Source organism: Clarias gariepinus, chromosome 8 (assembly GCF_024256425.1).
Source record: "Clarias gariepinus isolate MV-2021 ecotype Netherlands chromosome 8, CGAR_prim_01v2, whole genome shotgun sequence".
NCBI lineage: Eukaryota > Metazoa > Chordata > Actinopteri > Siluriformes > Clariidae > Clarias > Clarias gariepinus.
In genome coordinates, this window is record NC_071107.1 from 20,077,413 (window position 1) to 20,103,117 (window position 25,705).

General features: G+C 38.7%; 4 protein-coding genes across 4 annotated transcripts in view; 1 reads left to right on the plus strand and 3 right to left on the minus strand.

The window, feature by feature from the left end:
• LOC128528810 (creatine kinase B-type-like) overlaps positions 1 to 14,746 on the minus strand; it is a 42,175-nt gene extending 27,429 nt beyond the window's left edge. Inside the window, exon 1 of the mRNA XM_053501958.1 lies at positions 14,642 to 14,746. The gene's annotated coding sequence lies outside the window, so the exon portion shown is untranslated. The remainder of the gene's footprint in view (positions 1 to 14,641) is intronic.
• Positions 1,279 to 6,671, minus strand: LOC128528809 (creatine kinase B-type-like). Its single transcript, XM_053501957.1, has 7 exons — positions 6,458 to 6,671; positions 5,629 to 5,783; positions 5,398 to 5,530; positions 4,891 to 5,062; positions 2,390 to 2,513; positions 2,109 to 2,298; positions 1,279 to 1,970 (listed from the first exon to the last, which is right to left on the minus strand). The coding sequence occupies exons 1-7, from the start codon at positions 6,648 to 6,650 to the stop codon at positions 1,726 to 1,728; spliced, it is 1,212 nt and encodes a 403-aa protein (XP_053357932.1). The 5' UTR covers positions 6,651 to 6,671; the 3' UTR covers positions 1,279 to 1,725.
• LOC128528812 (creatine kinase B-type) lies at positions 10,370 to 14,742 on the minus strand. Its single transcript, XM_053501961.1, has 8 exons — positions 14,642 to 14,742; positions 13,703 to 13,907; positions 12,758 to 12,912; positions 12,534 to 12,666; positions 11,718 to 11,889; positions 11,059 to 11,182; positions 10,787 to 10,976; positions 10,370 to 10,687 (listed from the first exon to the last, which is right to left on the minus strand). The coding sequence occupies exons 2-8, from the start codon at positions 13,893 to 13,895 to the stop codon at positions 10,509 to 10,511; spliced, it is 1,146 nt and encodes a 381-aa protein (XP_053357936.1). The 5' UTR covers positions 13,896 to 13,907; positions 14,642 to 14,742; the 3' UTR covers positions 10,370 to 10,508.
• A 636-nt stretch (positions 14,747 to 15,382) lies between the features above and the next one.
• On the plus strand, positions 15,383 to 25,290 carry trmt61a (tRNA methyltransferase 61A). The gene is made up of 4 exons (XM_053501309.1): positions 15,383 to 15,469; positions 17,716 to 18,063; positions 21,106 to 21,372; positions 24,630 to 25,290. The coding sequence occupies exons 2-4, from the start codon at positions 17,733 to 17,735 to the stop codon at positions 24,956 to 24,958; spliced, it is 927 nt and encodes a 308-aa protein (XP_053357284.1). The 5' UTR covers positions 15,383 to 15,469; positions 17,716 to 17,732; the 3' UTR covers positions 24,959 to 25,290.
• The last annotated feature ends 415 nt before the right edge of the window (positions 25,291 to 25,705 follow it).

Consider the following 25,705-nt stretch of genomic DNA (forward strand, 5'->3'; position numbering starts at 1 on the left):
AATGTAGAAAGAAACTAAAATCAGGAACGACCATGAAATTAGAAGGTGCGTCCAAACGTTTTACTGATAGTGTATGTGTTTGTATCACACGCATGATTTAAATCATTGAGCTTTTTATGGGAAAGCAGGGCACAGGTGAGTGTGTACAGAGGGGATTGCACTACACTTAGTGACTGCTGAGGGCTTACTACTGTACATAAAACATTTTTAGAAAACAAAGGTCGTCCATGCTATTTAATGTGGCTATTTGTGATGGCTTCAATCCCTCTCAACATTTGGGACAAAACAAACAAAAAGATTGAAAATGAAAAGGGGATTCAGAACAAGTGAGGTAGGATAATTGCTGGATTGACTTTTGAGCAGTGGCAGGGATAGTCCCTGGAGAGCGCTTTTATTTCTTTTTTTTATAAATGCTGTACACTGGGGGTTGGACACTTATTGGCTCCCAGAGTACAGTTTCCAAAGGACATTTCAGTGATTTGTCCTAATTAACCTCACCTGAACCCTGTTTGTGTGTTTTATAAAGGGCCTCAGCTCAGCTTGTCCAGGTGCTTTTTTTTCTTGCATCTTATCTTCCAGGTGAGTTTATTCCCACTTGTTCTGATCTAAGTTTATTCTTGTTTGAGCTATTCTGTTAAGTATTGCTGTTTTAATTTTTGTACTTTTGAATCCAGTTTTGTTTATTTGAATTTTATCATTAAATGACATAACATCTGCAAATATGCCATGCCTGCATTCCTCAAAGCAGCGCAACCAAGCGACCTCTAGTACCCAGTATCAGCCAATTAAGTTTTCTTAAGGTTGTCCCTGTCAGCCCTGTTTGCCCTGGTAAAGCCCTTGTTTACATGTCTCCCCTGAAACGTCTAGATCTAAGAACAATATTTTGATTCCAGGGAGCCTGGAAAACCCCAAGATGTGTTCAGAAAGCCCTGCGTCACCTTCAGAAAGCCATTAGCCACGCCTGCTATGGCTAAGCCTCCTGAGTTGTGCCTGACCCTGTCTCAGCCGGCACACTCCACCTTTTCTGACTAGTTTAAAAGCTTTTCTGGTGCAGAGGATATACTGCTGATTTTGTTAGAATTAGGAGATTGATTCACTTCTTCGACCACATGGCTGTGGACACATCATGCTCACTCCGCTGCCCGGATTCGAGAACTGTGTTTGCTCTGCCCCACCATGTTTAAGGGTTTTATCTGCTCTGCCTCACGGGTTTAAGGATGTCCTGTCAGCTCTGCCCCCTGGGTTCAAAGACTGTTTGCTCTGCCTTCTGGGTTAGAGTTTGCTGCGCCTCCTGGGTTTAAAGAATCTGTGTTTGCTCCACCTCCGGGAGTGAGAATATTGTTCTTGCTCCACTGTCCAAGAAGCTCAAAAACGCCATGTCACAGGTCTGTGGCAAGAACACAGTAAGTCCAAGAGACACGCACCACAGCCTCTGTGTCCCAACAAAAGATTTGGGGAGTTTGTCAAGGACCTTCGGGGTGACACACCATAGTAGTGCCTTTAAAGGGGCGGTTATGTCAGGAATAATCTCTGGATGGCGCTTGGTGGCCTAATTGGCCTTACCTGAACTCTCACTGTGTGTTATGAATGGCCTCCGCTCCTGTGGTCTTTGTCTCACATCTAATCTAATAAATTTATTCTGACCTACTCTAATCTGTTATTCTGGTTTAACCTTTCCGTTAAGTATTGCTGTTTGGGATTTTTGCACTTTTTATCCAGTTTTGTTCATTTGTGTTTTTTCATGAAATCTCTTAACTTCTGCAAATATGTCTTGTCTGCTCCACTCTTTAAAATCTGACAAGTGGGTATAAGGTCATCAATGGCCTGGCCTTTCTCCAGCTTTTTCTCCATCTCCACCAACAACTTGACTCCATCTACCACCATCTGAACAAGCTGCACCTCAGAGAAGCCCAGCCGGTCAGCATTAGAGATATCAAACACACCACCCACTGCAGCAGTGTCCACACCACCTGACATATTGAATACAGGCATCATTATTAATGCCGGAACAATCAGCTTAATTTATTGCCAAAGCATATAGAGGGCAGCAATGTGTACTTCAGACAAATGGTTGCTTTTTTTTTATATGGGTCGTCTGTAACAGTTACCTGTTCCACGCTTCTGCAGGCGTAATTTCTTGAGCACCTCCTCAAATTTGTTGTGTTTGCTCAGATTGGGAAGTTTGACATGCACGCCTGCACGCAGTCCTGTACCCAGGTTAGATGGGCAGGTGAGGATGTAGCCCAGATGCTCATTCCACATAAATTCATGTCCCTTTTTCTTGAATAGCTCCTCAATCTGAACAATTAAGTACACTTTAGGTTATTTCTTAACTTTCTTGTACTTTAACTGTATAAAATAATCTACTGCATGTTGACAAGAAGGTTACCTTGGTGAGGCCTGTGCAGAAACGAGTAAACACTTTCTTCATGTTGCCACCTTTCTGCATGGAGATGACACGCAAGTGATCCTCCTCATTCACCCACACAAGGAATGTCTTGTTGTCATTATGCCTGAAAACATTTTTTAAATTATGGTTATCATCAGATGGAACTGCTTGGTCAACAGATTCTATAAGCCCAATTTTTTTATAAAAAAAAATTACAGGGTTATAATATTCAACATGACCACTAAACTTGGACAACAATTGCTAGCACACACAGTCATTAGTGTATACAGCAAGGAAAATAACTGAGATAATTAATTGAATTAACAATTAAATTTAATTAACAATTAATTTTGAATTATTAAGTTTTCCATTTACAAAAAAAATTAAGGGTCTATAATTACTATAGGTTTATTATAAAGGATAGAGGTTTTAAAAAATCTACCAAAAATCTAGACAAATCATGATACAAGCAATATAAAATTATTTGCATTTCAATGAAGAAAATACGTATTTGATCCTCAAGCAAAACTTAACGGAGTACTTCATGGAGAAACTCTTGTTGATAAACACAGAGGTAAGATGTTTCTTTGAGTTGGTTATCAGGTTTGCACACATCTCAGGAGGGATTATGGTCCACTCTCCTTTACAGATCTTCACTAAATCGTTAAGGTTTCTTGCCCGTCGCTTGGCAACTCAAAGTTTCAGCTCCTTCCATGAATTTTCTGTGGGATTAAGGTCTGGAGACTGGCTAGGCCACTTCATGACCTTAATGTTCTTTTTAAGCCACTTCTTTGTTGCCTTGGTGGTATGTTTTGTGTCATTGTTATGCTGAGAAAATCCATCCATGAAGAGGGTTCTCGTCCAAAGTCTTACCATACATGGGCCCATCCATGGTCCCTCAATGCAGTAAGGCCTAAATCTTTAGCAGAGAACTAGGCACAAAGCATGATGTTCCCACCTCTGTGCTTGGCTGTAGGGATGTGTTCAACATTTTTCTTCCTCCAAACAATGGTCAGTTGAGTTGATGCCTTGCAGCACTGAAGCATTTCAATCCATGGTCGTGGTACAGTATTGTGTACCAATGGTTAGTTTGTGGTCCCATCTGCCTTGAGATCATTCACAAGCACCTCCTGTGGAGTTCTGGGGTGATCCCTTACTTTTTTTTAATGATCATCCTTACCCCATGAGGTAAAATTTAGCATGGAGTGCCAGACCGAGGGCGATTGATGGTTATTTTGTATTTCTTCCATTTGTGAAAAATCGCTCCAACAGTCTTCTTCTCACCCAGTTTCTTGCTGATGGTCTTGTAGCCCATTCCAGCCTTGTGCAGATATACAATCTTGTCTCAGACACCCTTTGACAGCTCTTTGGTCTTGCTCATGTTGGCGAGGTTTGAATGGAAGATAGAGATTCTGTGGACAGGTGACTTTTATATACATAATGAGTCATGTTTGGAGCACCTTCTTAAATGTAATCTGTGTACCACATAGTCTGTGAGAGCCAGAACTATTGTTGCTTGATAGGGGATTAAATACTTAGTTTATTTACTAAAATGCAACTCAATTTATACCATTTATATAATGTTTTTTTCTGGATTTTTGATTGATATTCTGTCTCTATTCTTTATAATAAATAGATGATATAAATGATGGATTCATCATTTCTTTGTAAGTGGGCAAACTTACAAAATCTGCAGAGGATTAAATAGTTATTTTTGCCACTGTATGTGACTACCACAACATTAACAAAGTTCAAATAAGCATTTCGGCATCTTTACTTTATTTATAAATGTAGCTCCAAAATTGTTAACACTATTCACATTCACAGGGGTCGCAACTAGCAGTTAAGGAATTTATAAATTAATGCTAAAGCATGTCTTTTTCCCATAAGAACCATAAATGTCCACGGGTAGAAACAAGGACTTCTGCTTCAGTACTGGTATGTACTAGTGTTTATAGTGGTTATCAAGGTGAATTTACATTTAATTAAAATAGATTTTAATGTATTTATTATTGGCAGCAGCAAAGGATTCAGTTACATACTGTAAGAAACCGTGAAGCACAATATTACCACTCGCTCACAGACATAATACTGTATTATCCACCACTCGCAATATTCGATTAGTATTAGTGTCACAAATAGTATCCGTGTCTCACTGAAATTTACACAAAATGCCCTTAAATGCGATTAATGTGTTGCTTTGTATGCAACATATAAAGTTTTATTTTGTGACCGATTTAATTATTTGAATAAATACTGTATAGCTAAAATACTGTATTATGCAGATATTATCAAGACTATACTGTATATTTAATTCAGTACTCTCAGTAAACAATTTTATTACAAATAGATACATTTTTACATTCATTTAAAAAGTGCTTTGCCATCACAGATGTTTATATACTCCAGAGCATGAAATATTGAATTTTATATAACTTAAATCATAGTACTCGTGTGGAACCCCTTCACTAGTGCTGTATTGTGGGAGCTCCATCACATACCATATTCCCCTGGCATCAGGCCAATCACGGGCCATTCCAGAGGCCAACAGCAGGGGAGACACAGGCTTGTCAAACAGGAAGTGGTCATCGATCAGCTGCTGTTGTTCTGTCTCACTCATATTTTTCAGAGCATAGTATTTCCCCTTTAGATCTCCACTCAGGGCACCTAAAGCTACAAAACAGAGACCATTTCAGTACATGGTTAATTTTAAACATCTTCGATTTGCTAGTTGGGCAGCAATTGATATGCATTACTGTCTTAAAGCACTGTAAATAATACTGTATTTTTTTCTACATCTTGTGTCTGGGGTAGTAATCAGAAGCAAATTTTTAGCTGATGATTGTTCTGCAAACAATATATCGTAATATACTCTGATGAATTTTCAGGTGTGAAACACGTGAATTATTTGTACTGAGTTATTTAAGGCAATATTGACGATTCATGAAAATGAAGGTTGTTACAATAATGATCACTAGATGGTGACATGTTCTCATATAGAACAATACCGTCCACTGAAAGTTTTTCAATAGCTCTCCTCTCTCCACGACTGCAGTGTGGGGGCAGGCAAAAGCCACGAATACTCCTTCCTGTTCGCACGCGAGAACTCAGCACGTACTTGGGATCCAGGTCATCACCACCCTACAAAAGTGCATAATTCCATACTTTAGCCTGTAAAGCCCATAATTAAGTGGAACAGACACAGACACATTGCAGCAGTTGGCAGATCATGACTATACCTTTAAGTTGTCTGGGTTCAGGTCAGTTTTGTGTTTATCAGTGGGTTTGTATCCACCATGTCTGTCCTTAATGACACGGTCCAGGAGCTCCTTAAACACCTCATAGGTCTCTTCGTCTCCTGCCACACAGCCCACAGTCATAATGAAAGGGTGACCTAGGATGGAGACATTAAAAATCAGCTCTACATGCAAATACAAGGATTTTCACAAGGTCCTATATCATTAATACAGTATGTAAAAAACATGATTTGTGATTGTAAAACCATTTACTTCGTTATATAAGAACAGCATAACTTCTTTTAGCCTGATAGTGTTCTTTTATTAAGATTGTCTACATCAGTGTGAATGGCTGTGAATGCCAGTGGAACGGTCACAGAAATTCTTGTACATTTCCAGTGTCAGGACCTTGGCCATATGTGTTGAGGTTTATCCTTAGCAGAGAATTTCTCTCTCTTTCAAACATAATATATGTTTCTATGTACATGCCCATGATGGTTGTACATATGGGTGGGAAAGTAAGTAATTCTCAAGAAACTATATAAGGTATATCAGCAACTTAAAATATTTGAAGTGTTTGTACATGATGCCACCAGAACATTGGTCTTTAATACTAAAATAAGTTAAAATGTTTATAATAAAAATAACTTCAGTAATTTCGCTGCTCCTAACATGCCTGATCAATACCATGAGCTTGACCTGTTGAGTTGAACCTGGTTTGTTGTCAGAAACAGAACTAATAAATTGTATGCTTTCAGCGACTAAACTGTGATGCTTTGGGGCAGATGGTTTCAGCTTTGTACATGGGTAAAAGGCATTTAAGCAGCTTTACCTGGGTTATCGACTCCAGTCTGAATCACATCATCCAACCTAAAGCCACTGGGTGTCTGTTTGCTGCATAGGCTCTTGTACATGGCAGGGGTGAGCACTTTGGCCATGTGGTTGTTGTGCTTGCTCAGGTCAGGATACTCTGCTTTAGACGAGTACTTCATCTTCAGCTGGTTGTGAGTGTTTCCGAAAGGCATGGCTGATACTCCCTGAGTGCACTAAGGTCCATAAAAAAATCTGTTTCTGTTTGCACACAACCCGGATACCACAATCGTTCTAATCAGGACTTGGTTTTACTGAATAAATAATAATATCGACTATAAAAGTTAAATGCACATCAGGAAGATATAACCAAGGCATTCTCAAAGTCCGAACTCCTGTCCGGATCAGGTCCGCACGGCAAGTCAATCCGAACCCACCCAGACCTCACCTTAGAATGCAATAATACAGTGTAATAAAGTGCAGGTTTCCTACCTTGCAATAAAAACGTACGTGTTATTACTCCTGAATAAATTCTTAGTTTTGTATTCTGTTGTGGATGTCGTTACGGTGACCCAGGCCCGATAATAAGGCTCAACGTAATAATTTCCCTGTTTGACATCGTTGTTATGGCAACGTTGATTTCTGGCAAATGTTTGGTGTTAAATGTCACAGAGTTCAATTATCGGCTAACAGGCGGCCGACTCACTGGTCAGACCCGGCGTGGCGTCTTATCGGCAGCGGCACTGAGCGCACAGGCAAACAACGGCAAAGGTTCAGAACATTCTAGTATTTAGTTTGTTGAAGTTGGAGATGGGGAGGGAGTGGGCTAGAGGACATCACCTCAGGTCACTGGGCTAAGCAGGGGGGGAAAAGCGCATATCTAAGTTTATACAGCAGGGTTGGAATGTTATAATAGTTTTGTGGCATGTCTGTAATTAGTTTTTTCCCCTACACAATTAAACAATTGAATTATCATTTACCCAGAGTGGCGATTTCATACTTTTTGCCAGGAGTTTTACAACCCGTGGAGAAGTGGTTTGATGCTGGTCGAATAAGAAAAAGTTCATAGCCGTTAGTGTCCGAATTTCGAATTGGAGGCAGAAAAAAGATAAAGGTATTCAGCTGTTTTCTCGTTATAATATTCCCTACTTGTGGTAAAATATAATCGAGTGTGTTTAACACTGGATTTAATTTCACTTAAAATATCTACATATAACTTATATGTTTTTCATGCCATATCATTAACAAATGTAGGCTTTTATTTTTTTATTTTTCGGGACACGGGTCGGAAGTTCGTCCAGTTTAACATACTAGCCACTGACCGAGGGGGAATATCAGGTGGCACAGCACAAGAGCGAAAATGATAGAGAAAGGCAAAACACAGAACAGAGCTTAACGATGTGCAGTTATTTATCAGGCTGCTGTATTGTCAGAAATTACTATTAATGTTATTTATTGATTATTTAATTAATAACTATTTAATACTATAATATTATGTTCGAAAGCACTGCATTAATGCTTTTTACCTGTGGAAAAATCATGTACAGTAATGTACTCTATTTATTGCACGAAGAAAGAAAACAGGACTTTGACAAGAAAAAAGGATATAAGGAACAGAAAACTCCAGCGAAATCTGGATGTTCATCCGTCTTTATACTGTGAGTTAGTGCTGTTTTGCTTTGCATATTATAGACAATATACACGTTTACAATTGCAAATAATTATGCAAAAATTGTCTAACCTGCCTGTACCCACCTCTTCACCTCCTTCCTCTGTTGCTCTGGACCGTTGACCCTAAATACTTAAAGTCCTGCACCTTCTGTACCTCTGCTCCCTGTATCCTCACCGTTCCACTTGGGTCCCTCTCATTCACACACATGTATTCCGTCTTGGTGCGCCTAACCTTCAGTCCTCTAATTTCAAGAGCATATCCTTACCTCTCCAAATTTTCCTCCACCTGTTCCATGCTCTCGCTAATGTCATCTGCATAGTCCTGTCCATCACCAGAGCAAACAAAAAGGGGCTTAGAGCCGATTCTTGATGCAGACCCACCTCCACCTTGAACTCTTCTGTCACATCTACAGCACATCTCACCACTGTCTTACAGCATACATGTCCTGCACCACTCTAATATACTTCTTCATTCAGACTTCCTCATACAACACCACAGCTCCTCTCTCGGCACTCTGTCGTACGCTTTCTCAAAATCTACAAAGACACAATGCAACTTATTACCTTCTCTGTACTTCTCCACCAGCATCCTCAAAGCAAATACTGCATCGGATGTACTCTTTCTAGGTATGAAACCATATTGCTGCTCACAAATGCTCACCTCTGCCCTTAACCTAGCTTCCACTACTATTTCCCAAAGCTTCATTGTATGGCTCATTAGCTTTATGCCTCTGTAATTGCTACAGCTCTGCACATCTCCCTTGTTCTTAAAAACCAATACACTTCTCATCCATTCCTCTGGCATCCTCTCACTCTCCAAGATCTTGTTAAACATACTAGTCAGAAACTCTATTGCCACCTCTCCTAAGCACTTCCATACCTCCACAGGGATGTCATCAGGACCAACAGCCCTTCTCACCTCACTTTTACTAACATTTGCTACTTCCTGCTCCACAAGTCACCTCTTCTACTCTTTGTTCTCTTTTATTTTTCCTCATTCATCAACTCTTTAAAGTACTCCTTCCATCTTCTCATCACCATCCTGGCATCTGTCAGTACATTTCCATCTCTATCTTTAATCACTTTAACCTGCTTATCCTTCCCATCTCTATCTCTCTGCCTTGCCAACTTCTACAGATCCATTTCCCCCTACTTACTATCCAATACAAGTCCTCATATGCTCTTTTTGGCCTTTGCCACCTCTACCTTCACCTTACGCTGCATCTTTCTGTACTCATGTCTACTACATTCAGTCCTCTGTGTCCCACTTCTTCTTTGCTAACCTTTTCCTCTGTGTACACTTCTGTACTTCCTTGTTCCACCACCACCTTGTCCACTTTTCCCTTCCCCGATGATACACCCTCCTTCCTGTCTCCTTGATTACATTGCCTGTAGTTGTCCAGTCAACTGAAAGCACCTCCTTGCCACCCATAGCCGGTCTCAACTCCTCCCTGAAGACACATTCTTCCTTTTTCAGCTTCCACCACTTTGTCCTCTGCTCTGCTTTTGTTCTCTTCACCTTCCTCACCACCAGGGTTATTTTACACGCCACCATTCTGTGTCATCTGGCTACACTCTCCCCTACAACACTTTGCAGTCACTGATTTCTTTCAGATTACAATGTTGACACAAGATGTAGTCTGAGTGCTTCTGTCTCCACTCTTACAGTATATGTCACCCTATGTTCCTGCCTCATCTGGAAGAAGGGGGGGACAAAACTAAAATCTTACCCTTGCTGCAGTTCACTTAGAGTTACCGGGTTCAAAAATCAGCAGTTAACTACACCTCAGCTTAGAGCTGTTATGAAGGCTTTACAGAGCATAAGTAGCAGACACATCTCAATATCAACTGTTCAAAGGACATTTTAGATTTTGGTTGCCTTTATCACTGCTTTACAATGTAGAAAGAAAAATCTAAAATATCCCAGAATTAGAAACTGTGTCCAATTTTGGACTGGTAGTGCATCACATGCATAATGACTTGTGTTTGTTATGGGAAAGCAGATGAAGGTACTCGGGTGATTGCACTACAGTCATAGACCAACACTGTACTAAACACGTGTCTCAACGCCTGCTTATGGCTTATTACACAAGGAAAGTTCGAAAAGAAATAATAAAGGCTGATTAATAAGTTGGCTTAAATTAAGAATTCTATTTAAACAATTTCAGAGAACACAGTTTGTCTTCATGTGACTTAATGGGTCTTTTGTGATGCGCACCACAACCCCACCCACCCCCCACACCAATTTGAGACGAAACGGATGTAAACTGGTAGAACTTTTAATTCTTTTGAAACACATTAAAGGTGTCTTAAATACAATATACATTCTTTTATTAATCTCATAGGAGTGGAACATGGATTGAGAACAAAGTGACGGGTAGGACGTAGGACAGGTGTTGGATTTACTTCTGAGCAGGTATAAGATCATCAATAGCCTGGCCTTTCTCCAGCTTTTTCTCCATCTCCACCAGCAGCTTGACTCCATCTACCACCATCTGAACAAGCTCCACCTCAGAGAAGCCCAGCCGGTCAGCATTTGAGATATCAAACACACCACCCACTGCAGCAGTGTCCACACCACCTGACATTCAATACAAGCATCAGTATTAGTGCCAGAACCATCTGCCTAATTTATTGCCAAAGCATATAGAGGGCAATGAAGTGTGCTTCAGACAGTTACCTGTTCCACGCTTCTGCAGACGTAATCTCTTGAGCACCTCCTCAAATTTGTTGTGCTTGCTCAGATTGGGAAGTTTGACATGCACGCCTCCACGCAGCCCTGTACCCAGGTTAGATGGGCAGGTGAGGATGTAGCCCAGGTGCTCATTCCACATGAATGCATGTCCTTTTTTCTTGAATAGCTCCTCAATCTAAACAAGTACTCCAAGTTATTCCTTAACTACTTTAACTGTATGAAATAATCCATCTCCTGCATGTTGACAAAAAGGTTACCTTAGTGAGGCCTGTGCAGAAACGAGTAAACACTTCCTTCATGTTGCCACCTTTCTGCATGGAGATGACACGCAAGTGATCCTCCTCATTCACCCACACAAGGAATGTCTTGTTGTCATTGTGCCTGAAAATATTTTAAAAGGTTAGGATTATAATCAAATGCAACTGCTTGGTCACCAAGTTCTTTAACTCTTTTTTATTACAAAGGGTCAGCATTATCAAAAGTTATTGGTCAGGTAGTGTCAATCATAATTCTCTGAATTGGGAGTGATATTTAACTGGGACAACAAATGCTAGCACACAGTTATTAGTGTATATGCCGCTACCACAACACTAACAGGGGTAAGCATTTGAACATCTTTACTCCACTGGTACAAACCAGGACCCCTGCACTAGCAAGTACTATTGCTTATAGTAGTTATCAGAATGATGTCACATGTAGTTAAAATAATTTTTAGTGTCTTAATTATTGGTAGCAGCAAAGAATCTCCAATAGCCAACAGACATAATACTGTATTATCCACCACTCAGTGACAATAATCAATTATTATTAGTGTCACATATGGTAGCAGTGTCTTACTTAAACTTCAAACACAAATTGGTGAGTGTTAGTGTGGCACCCCTTCCTAGTGCTGTATTGTGGGAGCTCCATCACATACCATATTCCCCTGGCATCAGGCCAATCACGGGCCATTCCAGAGGCCAACAGCAGGGGAGACACAGGCTTATCAAACAGGAAGTGGTCATCAATCAGCTGCTGTTGTTCTGCGTCACTCATATTTTTCAGAGCATAGTATTTCCCCTTTAGATCTCCACTCAGGGCACCTAAAGCTACAAAACAGAACATTTTAGTCCAGGGTCTGAAATGTTTTAAACATCTCCCAGTTGCTAGTTTTGCGGCAGTTGGTATGCATTATTGTCTTAAAGCAATGCATTTTGGAAAAGGTGATAGCTACATAATGTGTTAAAAACCTTAATCATATCAGGTAAAAAAAAAAGTTTCAATTACAAACGTTTTAGTGGTTTAATATTATCCATGAAGTACTGACATTTAGATCCATGTCAGGTGTTTACAGTAGTATAATTATGGTTCTTTTGCAGCCAATAGGTCTTAAAATACCCTGATAAATTTTTGGTTTTATGTTTGTTGGTTAATGAACGGGAAATAGGTAAATGTATACTAATTTGAATAACAGTCTAGCAGTTTTAGTTTTCATGGCAGTTTCAGTTTTACACTGTTGAAAGGCCTTGTAAAGCACAATAACTTCAATTTCGAATTTAATTCTTATTAATTTGCTGTAAGTTCTGAAATGTTTAGCTAGAACACTTAATAGCACACTTACGTCTCAAACATCTCTTAATATAAACAAGCATGTGTTTTGTAGAGTTATTTAAGTTAATAACTAGCGAGAAAATGAATACAGTCTTAAAATAATCGCCACTAGATGGAGCAATGCTCTGTTATAGAACAATACCTTCCACTGAAAGTTTTTCAATGGCTCTCCTCTCTCCACGACTGCAGTGTGGGGGAAGGCAAAAGCCGCGAATACTCCTGCCTGTTCGCACACGAGAACTCAGCACGTAGTTAGGATCCAGGTCATCACCACCCTACAAAAGTGAATAATTCCATACTTCAGCATGTAAGCCTATAACTAAGAGGAATGCACACATTGCAGTAGTTACCAAATCATGACTATACCTTGAGGTTGTCTGGGTTCAAGTCAGTTTTGTGTTTATCAGTGGGTTTGTATCCACCATGTCTGTCCTGAATGACAGGGTCCAGGAGCTCCCTAAACACCTCATAGGTCTCCTCATCTCCCGCCACACAGCCCACAGTCATAATGAAGGGGTGACCTAGGATGGAGACATTGAAAATCAGCTCTACATGCAAATACATGGGTTTCACAACGTCCCTAATAGACAAACATAATCTGTGAGTGAAAAGCCACATTTTTCTTGCTAATCTGCAGATGACACTTCATAACATAATTATTTAGTCCTGGACTGAATAATGATTAATTTTCTGATTGATTTTCTTTTAAAAGAAAACACATATGAAAAGTATACAGCATAAATTATTCTAGCCTAAGAGGATTCTCTTATCAGGGTTGTCTACACCAGTTTGCAAGACTTTATCCATGGTGAAGCTGTTGTCAGTGGAACGGTCACAGAACTTCCTGCACATTTCATGAGACAGAACCTTGGCCATATGGTCGCTGTGCTTGCTGAGGTCTGGGTATTCATCCTTAGCGGAAAATGTTCTCATTACAAGCCCTCATCTGAATTTTATTTCTATTTAACTATTCATTTATATTCAACTTCAACTGGTCTGGATAAGCCTATACAGTTCCAAAAAACGTTTTGTAGTGTTTTCACATGATGCCACTAGGACATAGGTCTTAATACTAGAAATACATCTGTTTGGATTATGTTACGCAAGACCGTGGTTTCCAACTCCAGTAATGTTCCTGCTCCCAACACACCTGATCAATACATTAGCTTGACCTATTGGGTTAAACCTGGCATGTTTGCAGTAAGGAAAACAGAACTAATGAATTGTGTGCTTTCGGTGACTGAACTGTGATGCTTTGGAGCAGATGGTTTTTAGCTTTGTACAAAGGTCAAGGCATTTAAGCAGCTTTACCTGGGTTATCGACTCCAGTCTGAATCACATCATCCACTGTAAAGCCACTGGGTGTCTGCTTGCTGCGTAGACGCTCGTACATGGCAGGGGTGAGCACTTTGGCCATGTGGTTGTTGTGCTTGGTCAGGTCTGGATACTCTGCTTCAGACGAGTACTTCATCTTCAGCTGGTTGTGAGTGTTTCCGAAAGGCATGGCTAAGACTCCCTGAGTGCACCAAAGAGCGGAGTCCATACAAAAATCTCTTAGTGTTTCCACACAACCCGGATAACACAATCGTCCGAACAAGGACTTGGCTTTGGTGAATAAATAGTAATGTCGACAGTTTACCGCTATAAAAAGTAAACGCACATTACGATGGTATAACCTAATGTTCATTTGTTAAAGTTTAAGGAAATTTTAGTTTGGCAAAAATAATAATGATAAAATTAGAACCTCAATTAAAGTAGTGAGTGACCGGAGTGACCGTGTGCTTATCCAATATAAAATACGTACTTCTTACCATGTAAGGTCAATGTAACACGCATCCTGTAACGGATATAATGTAACACGCATAAACGCTGCTGTAGTACAGTACGTAGAGTTAATACATGCTGATTGTACTGTACAGCCTGTGAGACGTGACAGGAGACCGTGCGGAACACAAGGTACGTGTCCTGCCTCACAAACTACTACTTAGCAACCAAATAAATCATCACCAGGCAACGCATCTAATTCGGTCTCAAACGCACATATTCAGAAAAGTCCTAAAGAATTTATGTTTTTTTTTTTACGTCAGAGAATTTACGTCCTCATTCATCAAAACCAAGCCCTTCATGATGCGATGGAAATATATATCAAAATCGTCCTGAATCGGAACTGTAAAGTGATTTGTAGACCTGCTGTCTAGATTTTGTCGTGTTTATCTTTGTTGCTGTTGGGGAAAAAATGCATAAGCTTACCTGTGGACTACTACTAGATGACGGGTTTGACACAAAACTCCCCAATTCCTCCCTGCTGTGGACGGAGCTCCAAACTTATCCTGCTCTCCAGTGAGGGGCTGCGATGGAGCGTTTATTTTATAGCATGGTAGAGCGGCTCCTATTGGCTAAAATTTGTAGTCTGTTCATTGGACTAGGAAAATGTCAGCGTTTAGACAACAAGCATTTATAAACCTTCAGGGCCCGTCACACAATATTAAATAAATAGTAATTATATTGTAATAATATTGTTTGAATAGTCACAGTTGTGATCTCATGCTATAAAAAAGGGAAAAGTCCCAAATCTGTAGATAGCAAAAAAATCTTTATATATAAATAAATAGATATAAATATATTTTATTTTATTTATGTATTTACTTAACGTTTACTGTCAACAAAACCGGGTCCATAAATGCATAATGCATAAATCACACACGCTCAAACATGCATTTGCACACAAATTGGGTAAATCTGTGCACACACACACACACACACACACACACATCACGGTCACTCACTACTTCCATTGAGGTTCTAATTTTAATTATTTTATTTTTTTGCCAAACTAAAATTTTTACGATATATATATATATATAAAGTGTAGGTGTGTGCGTAATATATGTCAACATATATTTTTATTTACACATCATAATTATATTGGCTAACAGAGGAAGGTCAAAGAAGCTGCGAGCCGCGTCGACTTTCATGACGTCATCTCTCTGCGACACGTTAGTGGGATGTCAGCCTTGCTCTATTAACACGTGTATGGACCCGGATTTGTTGACGATAAGTTAATTTTTTTCAATAAAGGTAAGTATATTGTTAGAGCAGCTGTTTACATGTGTTTATATACGGGACCGTAGTTTTAGATTGAAATTAACGTGTTACGTGTAAATTCTGTCTTTATTAAAGTAATCCTACTACTGCTGAAGGCTAACGTGATTAGCCATGTGTAGGATACTGAAAAGAATGAATGATGGTTTTCACTTATCTGTAGAAACAGTAGGGGCGCAGACCCCAGCACGTTTTGCACCTGGCTGCGGCTGTCATGTGACTGACTGCAGCGGGACAGAAATTCCAAATCTCAGCTAACAGCCGCGGCCACTATTCTTGTCCAGAAACTTTGGTGCTCATAAGAGATTATCACCCCTGTACACGCGGAGGGCAACGCATTTAAATATTTCTACGGTTCAGATTGTAGGTATTAGGAAAGACTTAAAGATAAATTTTAAAGAGAGAGAGAGTGAGAGAAACTTTTCTTAAATAAAACCCAGAAGATGTCTAAATTGAGGAGGGTTTGATTTCCTAGCTATGGACATCCAACTTCACTATCGGCTTCACCAACTGGTTATCCTTAATAGGTTTTCACATTGAAGCCAAATAACACCTGTTGATTCCCTAAAGGCTTATATCAGTTAGTTACCCACGAATAGAGTTAGTTTATAGCCCATAACACAAAAATAGCTAACGTTTGGTGTTTTAAACCTAATAAATGAGGTGATGTGCGCAGAGCTCAAGCTTTCAATCCAGCAAAATTCAAGGGCCAAACAGTGCTTAATTAATCTTTAGTTTAATGTTACTGAAGCTTTACTCTATTGTGTTTTCTTATTAACCGGTTAATCACTTGGATTATTAGGAAGGTTTTCTGCACTTATATTAAAGAATTAATCTCTGTTAAACTTGTGATTAGGTTGTGAGCTGCTAAGACCACAGCAGTGGCCATGCCTGAAGTAAAAAAAAAAAAGGTCAACTCTTCAACATAAAATATAATTTGGCAATACTTTCAAGTTTTTGTGCAGGGACACACTTACACATTGCACATTGTATCCTTGTCTTCGAATGAAGTCCTTGGCCGATCAGGATGGTTAAATCAAAAAGTCGTTATAAGCTTGATATTTTTTAAAATATTTTTTTAATAGAATTCTTTAGAGCCCCTCTAGTGAAATTGTGGGGAAAATTTTCAGTGGCCACGACTTGCAACGGTGTGGGAACAAGATACTATGTTGTGGCCATGACTTAGGCGTAAGAATAAAATTGTTTAATACATGGTCACGAGATACTGTGTTGTGGCCACAACTTAATAACCTCATAGCATGTAGCCTCTTTTAAACTATGAACAAATTTATATTGATTTCATGTATAACCGTTAGCATGGATTATTTACTCCTTCGTAAGTCATGGCCACAGTTCATGTGTTCATGTATTGTTCCCATACCTCAGTAAGTCATGCCCACAACATAGTATCTCGTTCCCATACCTTAGTAAGTCATGCCCACAACATGGTATCTCGTTCCCGTATCTTGTTCCCAAAACATAAGTAAGGCATGGAAAACCGGTTGTGAAAAGCATTGCACATGTTTTGGTTGAAAGAAAAATGGTGCACAACATAGGCTCCAGGCCATGCAACCCTGTACACAGGATAATGCGTTATAGAAGACAGATGATTGAATGAATGTAGCCTGTATATTTTACATCTTACAGCTTGCACAGCTGATAAAGGACATTCAGGAGAATAATGTTGGCATGGGTCATCTGTTCTGGTCCACTGATGTGATTACACAAATGGCTTTCCAAGAGTGCTGATATTTAGTATAAAAGAAACGGTACATTTTACTTTATCACTCTGCTTCCAATTTTATCAAAAGTTCATTGCACTAATACTCTTAGTCGTACCACACATACAATTTTTTCGGAACTGTTTTCACTGAAAAAAAACCCTAATGTTTTAGCTGTATTGTGTCTGAAATATCAAGGATTTAATATCAATTCCATGTTTATAAAGCTGTTGTGTAAACGTAATATAACACTCATGTCACGCTCAATATCACCCTCATAGTCTTGCTGGTGTACTGAATATCAGTATAAATTTGTTAGCTTGTGGCCAATTTACAGCCACCCTGATATTTAATACAACAGCACTCTTTGTCATGTAGTATGTATATTCAATAATTTATGAATAAGCTAGGAACTAACGATCTCCTGTTCATCTTGGTGGAACGTTATGGTTAATTTAAGCAAACATTATATCACACCAACTTTTTTCTTTAATATTTCAGCTAATCATAACTGTCCCATGAGTTTTGTGGAGTACTCAGAACTTATTCAGGAAGGAGATGTGGTCATCATCTTTCTTGGGCATGACTCCATGATGCCCATCAAAGTGGAGTCTGGTGCTCAAACACAGACTCGCTATGGAGCCATTCGCCACTCCACTGACTTAATCGGTCGCCGGTTTGGTTCGAAAGTAACATGCAGTAAGGGTGGATGGGTGTATGTACTGCATCCCACTCCGGAGCTATGGACTGTGAATCTGCCCCACCGAACGCAGATACTCTATACAACAGACATCGCCAACATCACCCTGATGCTGGACCTCAAACCAGGCTCTGTTGTCTGTGAATCAGGTAAGACAGCTGAGGCTGACATCTCTGACATTCCCAAATTATACGATCATCAGCTAAATTAGGGATTACACAGGAAATATGATGCTTCATTAACCATATAGCTTTTAACTACCCAGAAATGTTTGCTTTTTTCTGAGAAATTATGCAGTCATCCATATATCCAGAAGGCATTTCTGTTGACTGGACAAACTAAGCAATAACTTATTCCTTCAAAAATCATATATGATCAGGCTATGTTTAAAACTCTTAAAGTGATTCTTGAAAAATTACCAAAGTTTTACTGTTTTTAATGTACCAAATTATACCATGTAGGCCAACAAATACATGGGCATTACAGCCCTGATCATTTAAGATGATGTTTCTGTAAACACTATTTTTGTTCATCAGTTTTACCTGATGTGCATACTGTTTTTAATTCATACCATTATGTCAGGCATATGATAATTATACGTTTGGTCCACTTGACCCCATTTGTGATGGGCAGAGGAAAATTTATGTAATTTGAGCATACATTAGAAACTAGAGATCTCTATACTGTTAATAAAATGAAAAAAGAAATTTGTAATGTTAAGTTAAGTTAATAGGCAATCATTTAGCACAATGAGTGTTAGAGTTGTTCAAATAGTTGCTGTGTGATATGTTAAACTAACTTTACTGAAAGTGACTTTGTGACTGAGCTGAGTAAGCTTGCAGTACTTATCAAGGATTACTTTAGCAGGTTTAGGAATGTGTTCTGTTAAGAGAAAGAGGGTCACCTTGGGAATTTAGCATATGTGTTTGTGTGTGTATTGATTGACGATAGGTGATTAGACAGAGTGGCTGATTAAAATATATGATTAGAGATTCTTCTACATGTCTTTTTGTATTTTGACCTCGTACTTTGACACGTATCCTATAAGTCAGTTCATGTTAAAACCACTGAAAGAACATTGTAGGTTCTCTCACTTCAATTTACAGCATTGTTCTTTTACTGGTAGGAATATTGAAGACTGACTGGTTCCAGTCATATGGTTTTATGTCTCCACTTTAAGCATACATTCTGCCAGATATGAACTAGTTTGGTAGTGATCTGCCATGTCTTAAATACTAGTTTACTTCCCTTTCTTCCTATTTCAAAGGAAAATCATTTCCGTGTGCCTGAGTTACTAAGATGATCTGTGTCATAGACAAGGTCATTGTGTAATTTGCTGGCAGGAACTTTTATAAAGCAAATGCAGCCTGGTGTCTTTACTCTGGATATATATATATAAAAACAGTTTGTTTCTGCAATTCGTAATTATTACTGCTTCTTTTTGCTTAATGTTTTTCTTCTCACTGGATCCTGAAGTCTGTATATTTTTGTAGTGTTTTTCCTTTTCCGTGTGTGACTCCTGTTTCTGTTTGTGTGGTGTTTTCCTTTTCGTCTATTTGCTTATTCACCAAGTGGGAGCAACTTGTAGTCTGAATGGATCTATTTAATGGCCTCAGAGTACATACACACCCTCTTGGTACTCTGCAGCCACCTCACTTTAGCTGGATTGCTCAACTGTGAGTTTCTCCTGCTGAATGATTTTTTTTTTAAAGCAGTGCTCAAGTAGAGGGCATAACAAAAGTCTCTTACACACTTTGTGTTGTTTTGGTGACTGAATGTGGTCAGTGCTGTCTTCGGGATATCTAAGCTGTACAACAAAACATTGTGTTCACGTGTTGCCTTGTGTTTTTTCCTTTAGTTCTTTCTTGAGGTACAAACCCTTTTTCTTTCACAATTCTTTCACAGATTTCTTCTTATCTCATTTTGCCTCATGACCACTTTGATCCCTTTGCCCTTGTCCTTTCTTGATCCATGATCCTGAGTTCAGATATCCTCTTCAATCTGAATACCACCCTGTAGACCAAACATTGACGGCATTGTTGTTGTAAAACAAAAGCTATGGTGATGTAACACTGGACAGAAGGAGTCGGCATGTACAGTCCCTTTCTGTGCATTTGCCTGTAAATATGTGTGTGTACACTTCGACCTTGCATGTGTACGAATGGTAAAGGGAGTAACTTTATTGTAATGTGTTGGTATATTCTTTTACCTTGGACCATATGGCTGTGTGGATGTCTAGCCAATCACACTCATATGTGCATTTTGAACATCCACTTCCAGATTTAGTCCCCTTTCGTTATTCTTCTGGGAAGGCTTCCCCTAATTTTAGTTATGTGGCTGTGTGTATTTTTGTGATGTCATGCACTGATCTTTCCAGTTCATCCCAAAGTGATCAGTGGGGTTGAGGTCAGGGCTCTCTGTGAGCAACTTGAGTCCGTCCACTCCAAACATGACAAGCTATCTTCAATGGCTGAGTGTTTTAACCAAATAGTGAAAGTATTGACTGATTCCTTAGTGTATTGACATGATAAGTAACACAGCTAAAAGCAGAAAATATGTCTCTATTCAATGTCTTTTTGACCTATGTAAGAGACTCCAGTATAAAAGGTACAGTATTGTACTTTATGTGTTTGGTTTAATTAATTTTATTTCTTTTTTTGGTTATGTTAGGACATTTTAGTAAGACTGTCGGGATTCTGATTGGCAATTAAAGCCCATATGAAATACAAATGATCTAATCTAATTTAGGGGGTAGCATAGCAGGGAGTAACTTTAATAACCAAAGTAACCTTGTTTGATTCTGAGCTTGAATGAATGTGTGGAGCATGTTTATCCATGTCTCTTGGGGTCTCAAAACCATGTTAGGGTTAATTTCTAAATGTAATATTGTATTGTTTGTTTTTTGAGATTTGGTGCTTGTTCTTTGACACAAGCTCAGCAATATGAACAAAAGTCAGCATAAAAATAGGCAATAGAATATTATTGTGTACCAATAAATTCCTAATTAAGAGCAGAAATACTGGCCCTTTCTTCCTGACAATTGTTAGTACACACACACTTCTTCATTATTACTATAAACTGAAATTAAATGCAGTAAATTAAGTGAATTTGTTATAGAAACCTAGCCTGCTATTAATGTCTTTACAATGTTTAAATGTATAAATGTTTTTACATGTGCTTGTGTGAGACAGGCACTGGCAGTGGATCACTGTCCCATGCCATTCTCCGCACCATCGCACCCAATGGCCACCTGCACACAGTCGAGTTTCATGCCCAGCGGGCAGAAAAGGCAACACAAGAGTTCAGCGATCACAAGGTGGGCCATCTAGTGACTGTTCGTAACCAGGATGTGTGTAAAGATGGCTTTGGTGTTGTCGGTGTAGCTGATGCAGTATTTCTGGACATCCCATCACCATGGGAGGCCATCATTCATGCCAAGAAAGCATTCAAACGCAGGGGTGAGTATATTTGTCTACATGCACTTGTTTTTCAAAAATCATCCTAATAAAGGATTCTGCCTCTACCCAAGATTACTGATTAAGGAAAAACTTGATTATGTGCTTCATTTGCACAGTTTGTTACTATTGATTTCTTTTTGTTCAGGTCTAGACCACTAACTGGTGGAGAAAATGGTGTCCATGCCCATGTTCATGTAAAATAGGGCTGTTGTATAAAGTAATAGCCAGTTGTCTGATTGTCTGGTGCTTCTGAACACCTGTCCCATCTCTCACACACTACATGCATGTGTGAAGGATTATAAGTGTTCTGCTGGCTAGATGCCTCGCTATTATCACTCTCTTACTGAGGAGGAACTATTGACTGGTAACCGTCATTTTCCTGTGAATCATTTACTCATAAGTTTCAGTGGAAACTTATTAATGTTGGAATAACCCTATTTACTCATGTATGTAAAAAGGGTCTGCTTTTCAAATAGTGTTTGAAAAGCAGACTGAAGCTCACATGGATATACATACTGTATATATACACACACATAAAAATATAGAAGAATAAATCTGCTCACACTGGTCAATTGTAAGACAATTGTACTACATGCTATTGTTTTATGTTTTATGTTAATGTAACCAACATTGTTATGGCAACACAACAGAATGCATAGTAACCCATCTAACGAAATATCTCTTGCATTTATCAACACGTTACTGCTAATGCATTTTAGTTAAAAAATTATTAACGCCCTCCCACCCCAGAGAGATTAATAAAAATTCTAGTAGTTTTCAAGTGAAATTCTGTCATAAATAACTATGCAATTTAAATTTGAAGGTTTGTCATTTTTGTATGTCTGTTTAGACACTTGCATAAAGTTATGTCATTCATGTAATGTAATGTCTCTCTCTCTCTTGCATGCTCTCTCACTCATGCACAGACGCACAGCGACAAGCTTTTGACCATAAAGGGATAGATTGTAAGCCTGCAGAGATGTTAGGCTGAAGGAATGGGATTCCTTTTTGAGAGAACTACAGCATAAATGTTATTCTAAATTCACTCTGTCATGAAGCCTTCTTACTAAGCAATTTTGAAGCATGTGTCTGATGCATATATGTTGCACAGACTGGTCGTTCGAGTTTTGTCTGACCTTAGGGCGCATTTACAAATGAGACGCATTTAAGGAGGTGATGAGTTTCAGAGCCCTGCTTTATCTTCTAACTCCTACAGCAGTTTTCGCTCTTTCCTTCTTTTTCTGTATAATTTGTGTAACTGTTTGGCTTATAGCCTACTCATGTTTAGTGCTTGGAGGACTCCCACGCTGCCATGACTTTCCTCTCTCCTAGGCTGTTGTTGCCAGGAAACCATGAGTCTGTGTTTATAACTTTGTTTGCATGGAATGGCCTTATTTGTCTGTGGAACATTTCAGTCATACTTTGACTGTCTTTCCTCCATCTCTTTGTCTTTTCAGTTTCTTTATTGCTTTTTTAGTTTCAAACTATATAGGTTTTGATTGTGCCATTAAAGAGTGCAGACTACGGCACTCCCCACCACACTATGAATTGTGTAACATAGACCACTTACCACATGTACACGCATTCCCTTTGGGGGAGTTTCTGTGTCCGGGCTCCTGAGGTCATTTTGGCTGACTGCACAGAAGAAGTGCTTGGCTTTTTATCTGAATGTCTGTTCCAGAGCTAGGAATGCATTTGCTATACCTTAATTCCTCCCAGTGTTTAACATTATACATATGTGCTTCAACATTAACATATATACTTAGGATCCCAATTTCAGTAAATGTAAGGATGAGAGTGGAAAAAAAGAGAAATTACCAGCTGTTACCTTCACCTCTTCTGTTTCTCTTCTTGCACCACCTGCTTTTTGTATTTCTGCTGATTGTGTCCTTTAAGCACATGCTGTGAACAGAGCTGTCACTAGTCTGCACTTTGCAACTGTTTGCTAGGGATTTTCAACATTTATTTAGCATAGTCTCTTTTTACACATGCTTTTTCACTGATTTCACAAATGCCACATAGGGCATCCTGAAACGTTTAGTACACTGAAAAAAAAAAAAATCTTTATTCTTTTCTTGTGTAACAGAATAAATGTCTGTTTATTTGGTTATTTACAATTGCTCATTTGCATGGTCCAAAAGTAATATATAACATTGGAGACACTTGTTTTGAGAATTTGGTCTAGGCTTATTTTGCAAAATATGATTTACACTTGCTGATTTCATAGGAGGTATCTAAAAATGTTGAGGTTAATATTAAATTTTAAATGTTTTGATCTGTATAAGGGTTACCTAATTAGAAAGCCTCTTAATCTGGACTCTCTTAAATATTTTTCTCTTCAATGCTAAAAGGAGTAGCATCAGCGTGAGTGTGCATACTGTATATGGTCATTTAACAGTACCATGATCTGATCAGTGTTATAGTTGTATAACAGTTTACCAGAGATTATGTATTAAATATAGTTTTAATTGGGTACTTGTTTCTATGCTCACATTTTTCCCCATGCATTGGTTTACATTTGCATTGAATTATCTCAATTGTTCTGTATTTGTAGATTTTTTGTTTTTTAAAATATGTAATATTACTTTGTACAGTGGTGGCCAAAAATATTAAGACAGCATATGACATGCATTCTAGTTCTCCCTGCGCACAAACGGGTGATGTTACTAATTTGTACTCGCCTATCTGGTTGAACAGTTGTTAGACTTAGAATTAGCTTAATAGGTGTTGACTTCTGCTAAAAAATGGCTAAAACTCTGGATTAAAATGTGAATTTTTGTGATAAATATCTGCACATGATCTTTCGGAAGCAATCAAGCAGGGATTGATTGAGCAAGTGACACCAGAGTCATGCTCAGATGAATCCAGCAAATTAAGAATAAAGAACTTTGTACAAAATATTGTTGTATAGGATTTTAACATAAAATACCTTTCTAATTCTTATTTATGGCATTTGAAAGACACGTTTAGAATGACCTACATTTTAAACTAATTATACATTTGAGCAGTTAATGGCCTTGCTTAAAATGCCTAACCACTGAGCTACCCCTGCTTATTATCTTGATTGTCATTATTTTCAGAAATTTAGATTTTCACTAACATATTGAATTTCACTTTTTGTTTTAAAACCTTTGGCCAGATCTTTATTTTAATATTTTTCAATATTGACATTACGATCAGCACTGAGAGCCAAGTTTTCTTAAGGTTATAATGCATACATAACTCAGCACCATTGTTTATCTCCTGTCTCTCTGCAGGGGGTCGTTTGTGCTCGTTCTCTCCTTGTATTGAGCAAGTACAAAGGACATGTGAAACTCTCCTGGATCATGGCTTTGAAGAGATCTGTACATTGGAGGTGCTTCAGAGGGTACACGACGTCCGCTCTGTCACTCTGCCTTTACCAGATTTTGGCCCGGAGGAGGGTAGAACAGAGAGTACCAAATTAGCCTCTGACCCTGACCCTGCTCCAGAGGAAGTGCCAGCAAACCCCAGTTACTCTTCAGTGACGTGCAAGACTGCCACACATCCTAGGGAGATGGCTGGACACACAGGTTACCTCACTTTTGCCACCAAACCACGAGACTAAACTACTACAGGAATGCCACAAGATGGGTGGTGTGACTGCCTGAAGCATGAGTTGTAGACTTAGCGCTGTGTTGTGTGTTTTTTTTTTTTGTTTTTTGGTTTTTTTGGGTGCTCTCCCGGTGTATTTAAACATCTATTAATATTGATGTCTATCTTTCATAATAAGAGATGGATTTGGGGGACCATAAATATTTAGCAAAAAGGCTAGCTAAATTTAAGCATTTATTAATGGTCATTGTTCATTTTGTGAAAACAATCTTTAATTTCATCCAGAGTATGACAATGAGTTATAATGATTTTAATATTTTCTGTTACAATAAATTTAAAATGCGAGAAAATATATTCTTCTAATCTTGAATTTGTTTTTCTGCACTGTTCATGTCACCACATCCTACTGAGGCTCTTGAGATGTTTGCTTGCCTAATCTATTTATATACACAAGTTGGGACCAATTTTGAAATATTTATATTTTAGACATTTTTAGATATTCGATAGGTCTCCAGTGTGCATGTACAAACAAAAAACATAAAAACATTCCCTGTTTTTTGTCCCCCGCCCCGCCCCCTTTATATATATGAAGGTATATTCTTACTTGAGGCCCCAGCCAATACAGGAGCTTATTTACATAGACACTGAAATGGCACATTTTGAAAAGGAGACACATAAAGGGAAAATTTACATTATTAGAGTATTATCTTTCAGCTGGAGCATTAGCACACATACTTTAGAGGACCCATGCAGACTTGAG

Coding starts and splice junctions, on each gene's coding strand:
- trmt61a (XM_053501309.1), top strand. CDS start 17,733: ATGAGTTTTGTGGAGTACTCAGAACTTATTCAGGAAGGAGATGTGGTC. Junction 18,064..21,105: donor CTCTGTTGTCTGTGAATCAG/GTAAGACAGCTG, acceptor TGTGTGAGACAG/GCACTGGCAGTGGATCACTG. Junction 21,373..24,629: donor GAAAGCATTCAAACGCAGGG/GTGAGTATATTT, acceptor GTCTCTCTGCAG/GGGGTCGTTTGTGCTCGTTC.
- LOC128528812 (XM_053501961.1), bottom strand. CDS start 13,895: ATGCCTTTCGGAAACACTCACAACCAGCTGAAGATGAAGTACTCGTCT. Junction 10,977..11,058: donor TCTGCACAGGCCTCACTAAG/GTAACCTTTTTG, acceptor GTACTTGTTTAG/ATTGAGGAGCTATTCAAGAA. Junction 10,688..10,786: donor TCTGCAGAAGCGTGGAACAG/GTAACTGTCTGA, acceptor ATTGAATGTCAG/GTGGTGTGGACACTGCTGCA.
- LOC128528809 (XM_053501957.1), bottom strand. CDS start 6,650: ATGCCTTTCGGAAACACTCACAACCAGCTGAAGATGAAGTACTCGTCT. Junction 5,531..5,628: donor TGAACCCAGACAACTTAAAG/GTATAGTCATGA, acceptor GCACTTTTGTAG/GGTGGTGATGACCTGGATCC. Junction 2,514..4,890: donor CCTGATGCCAGGGGAATATG/GTATGTGATGGA, acceptor AAATGTTTTCAG/GCATAATGACAACAAGACAT.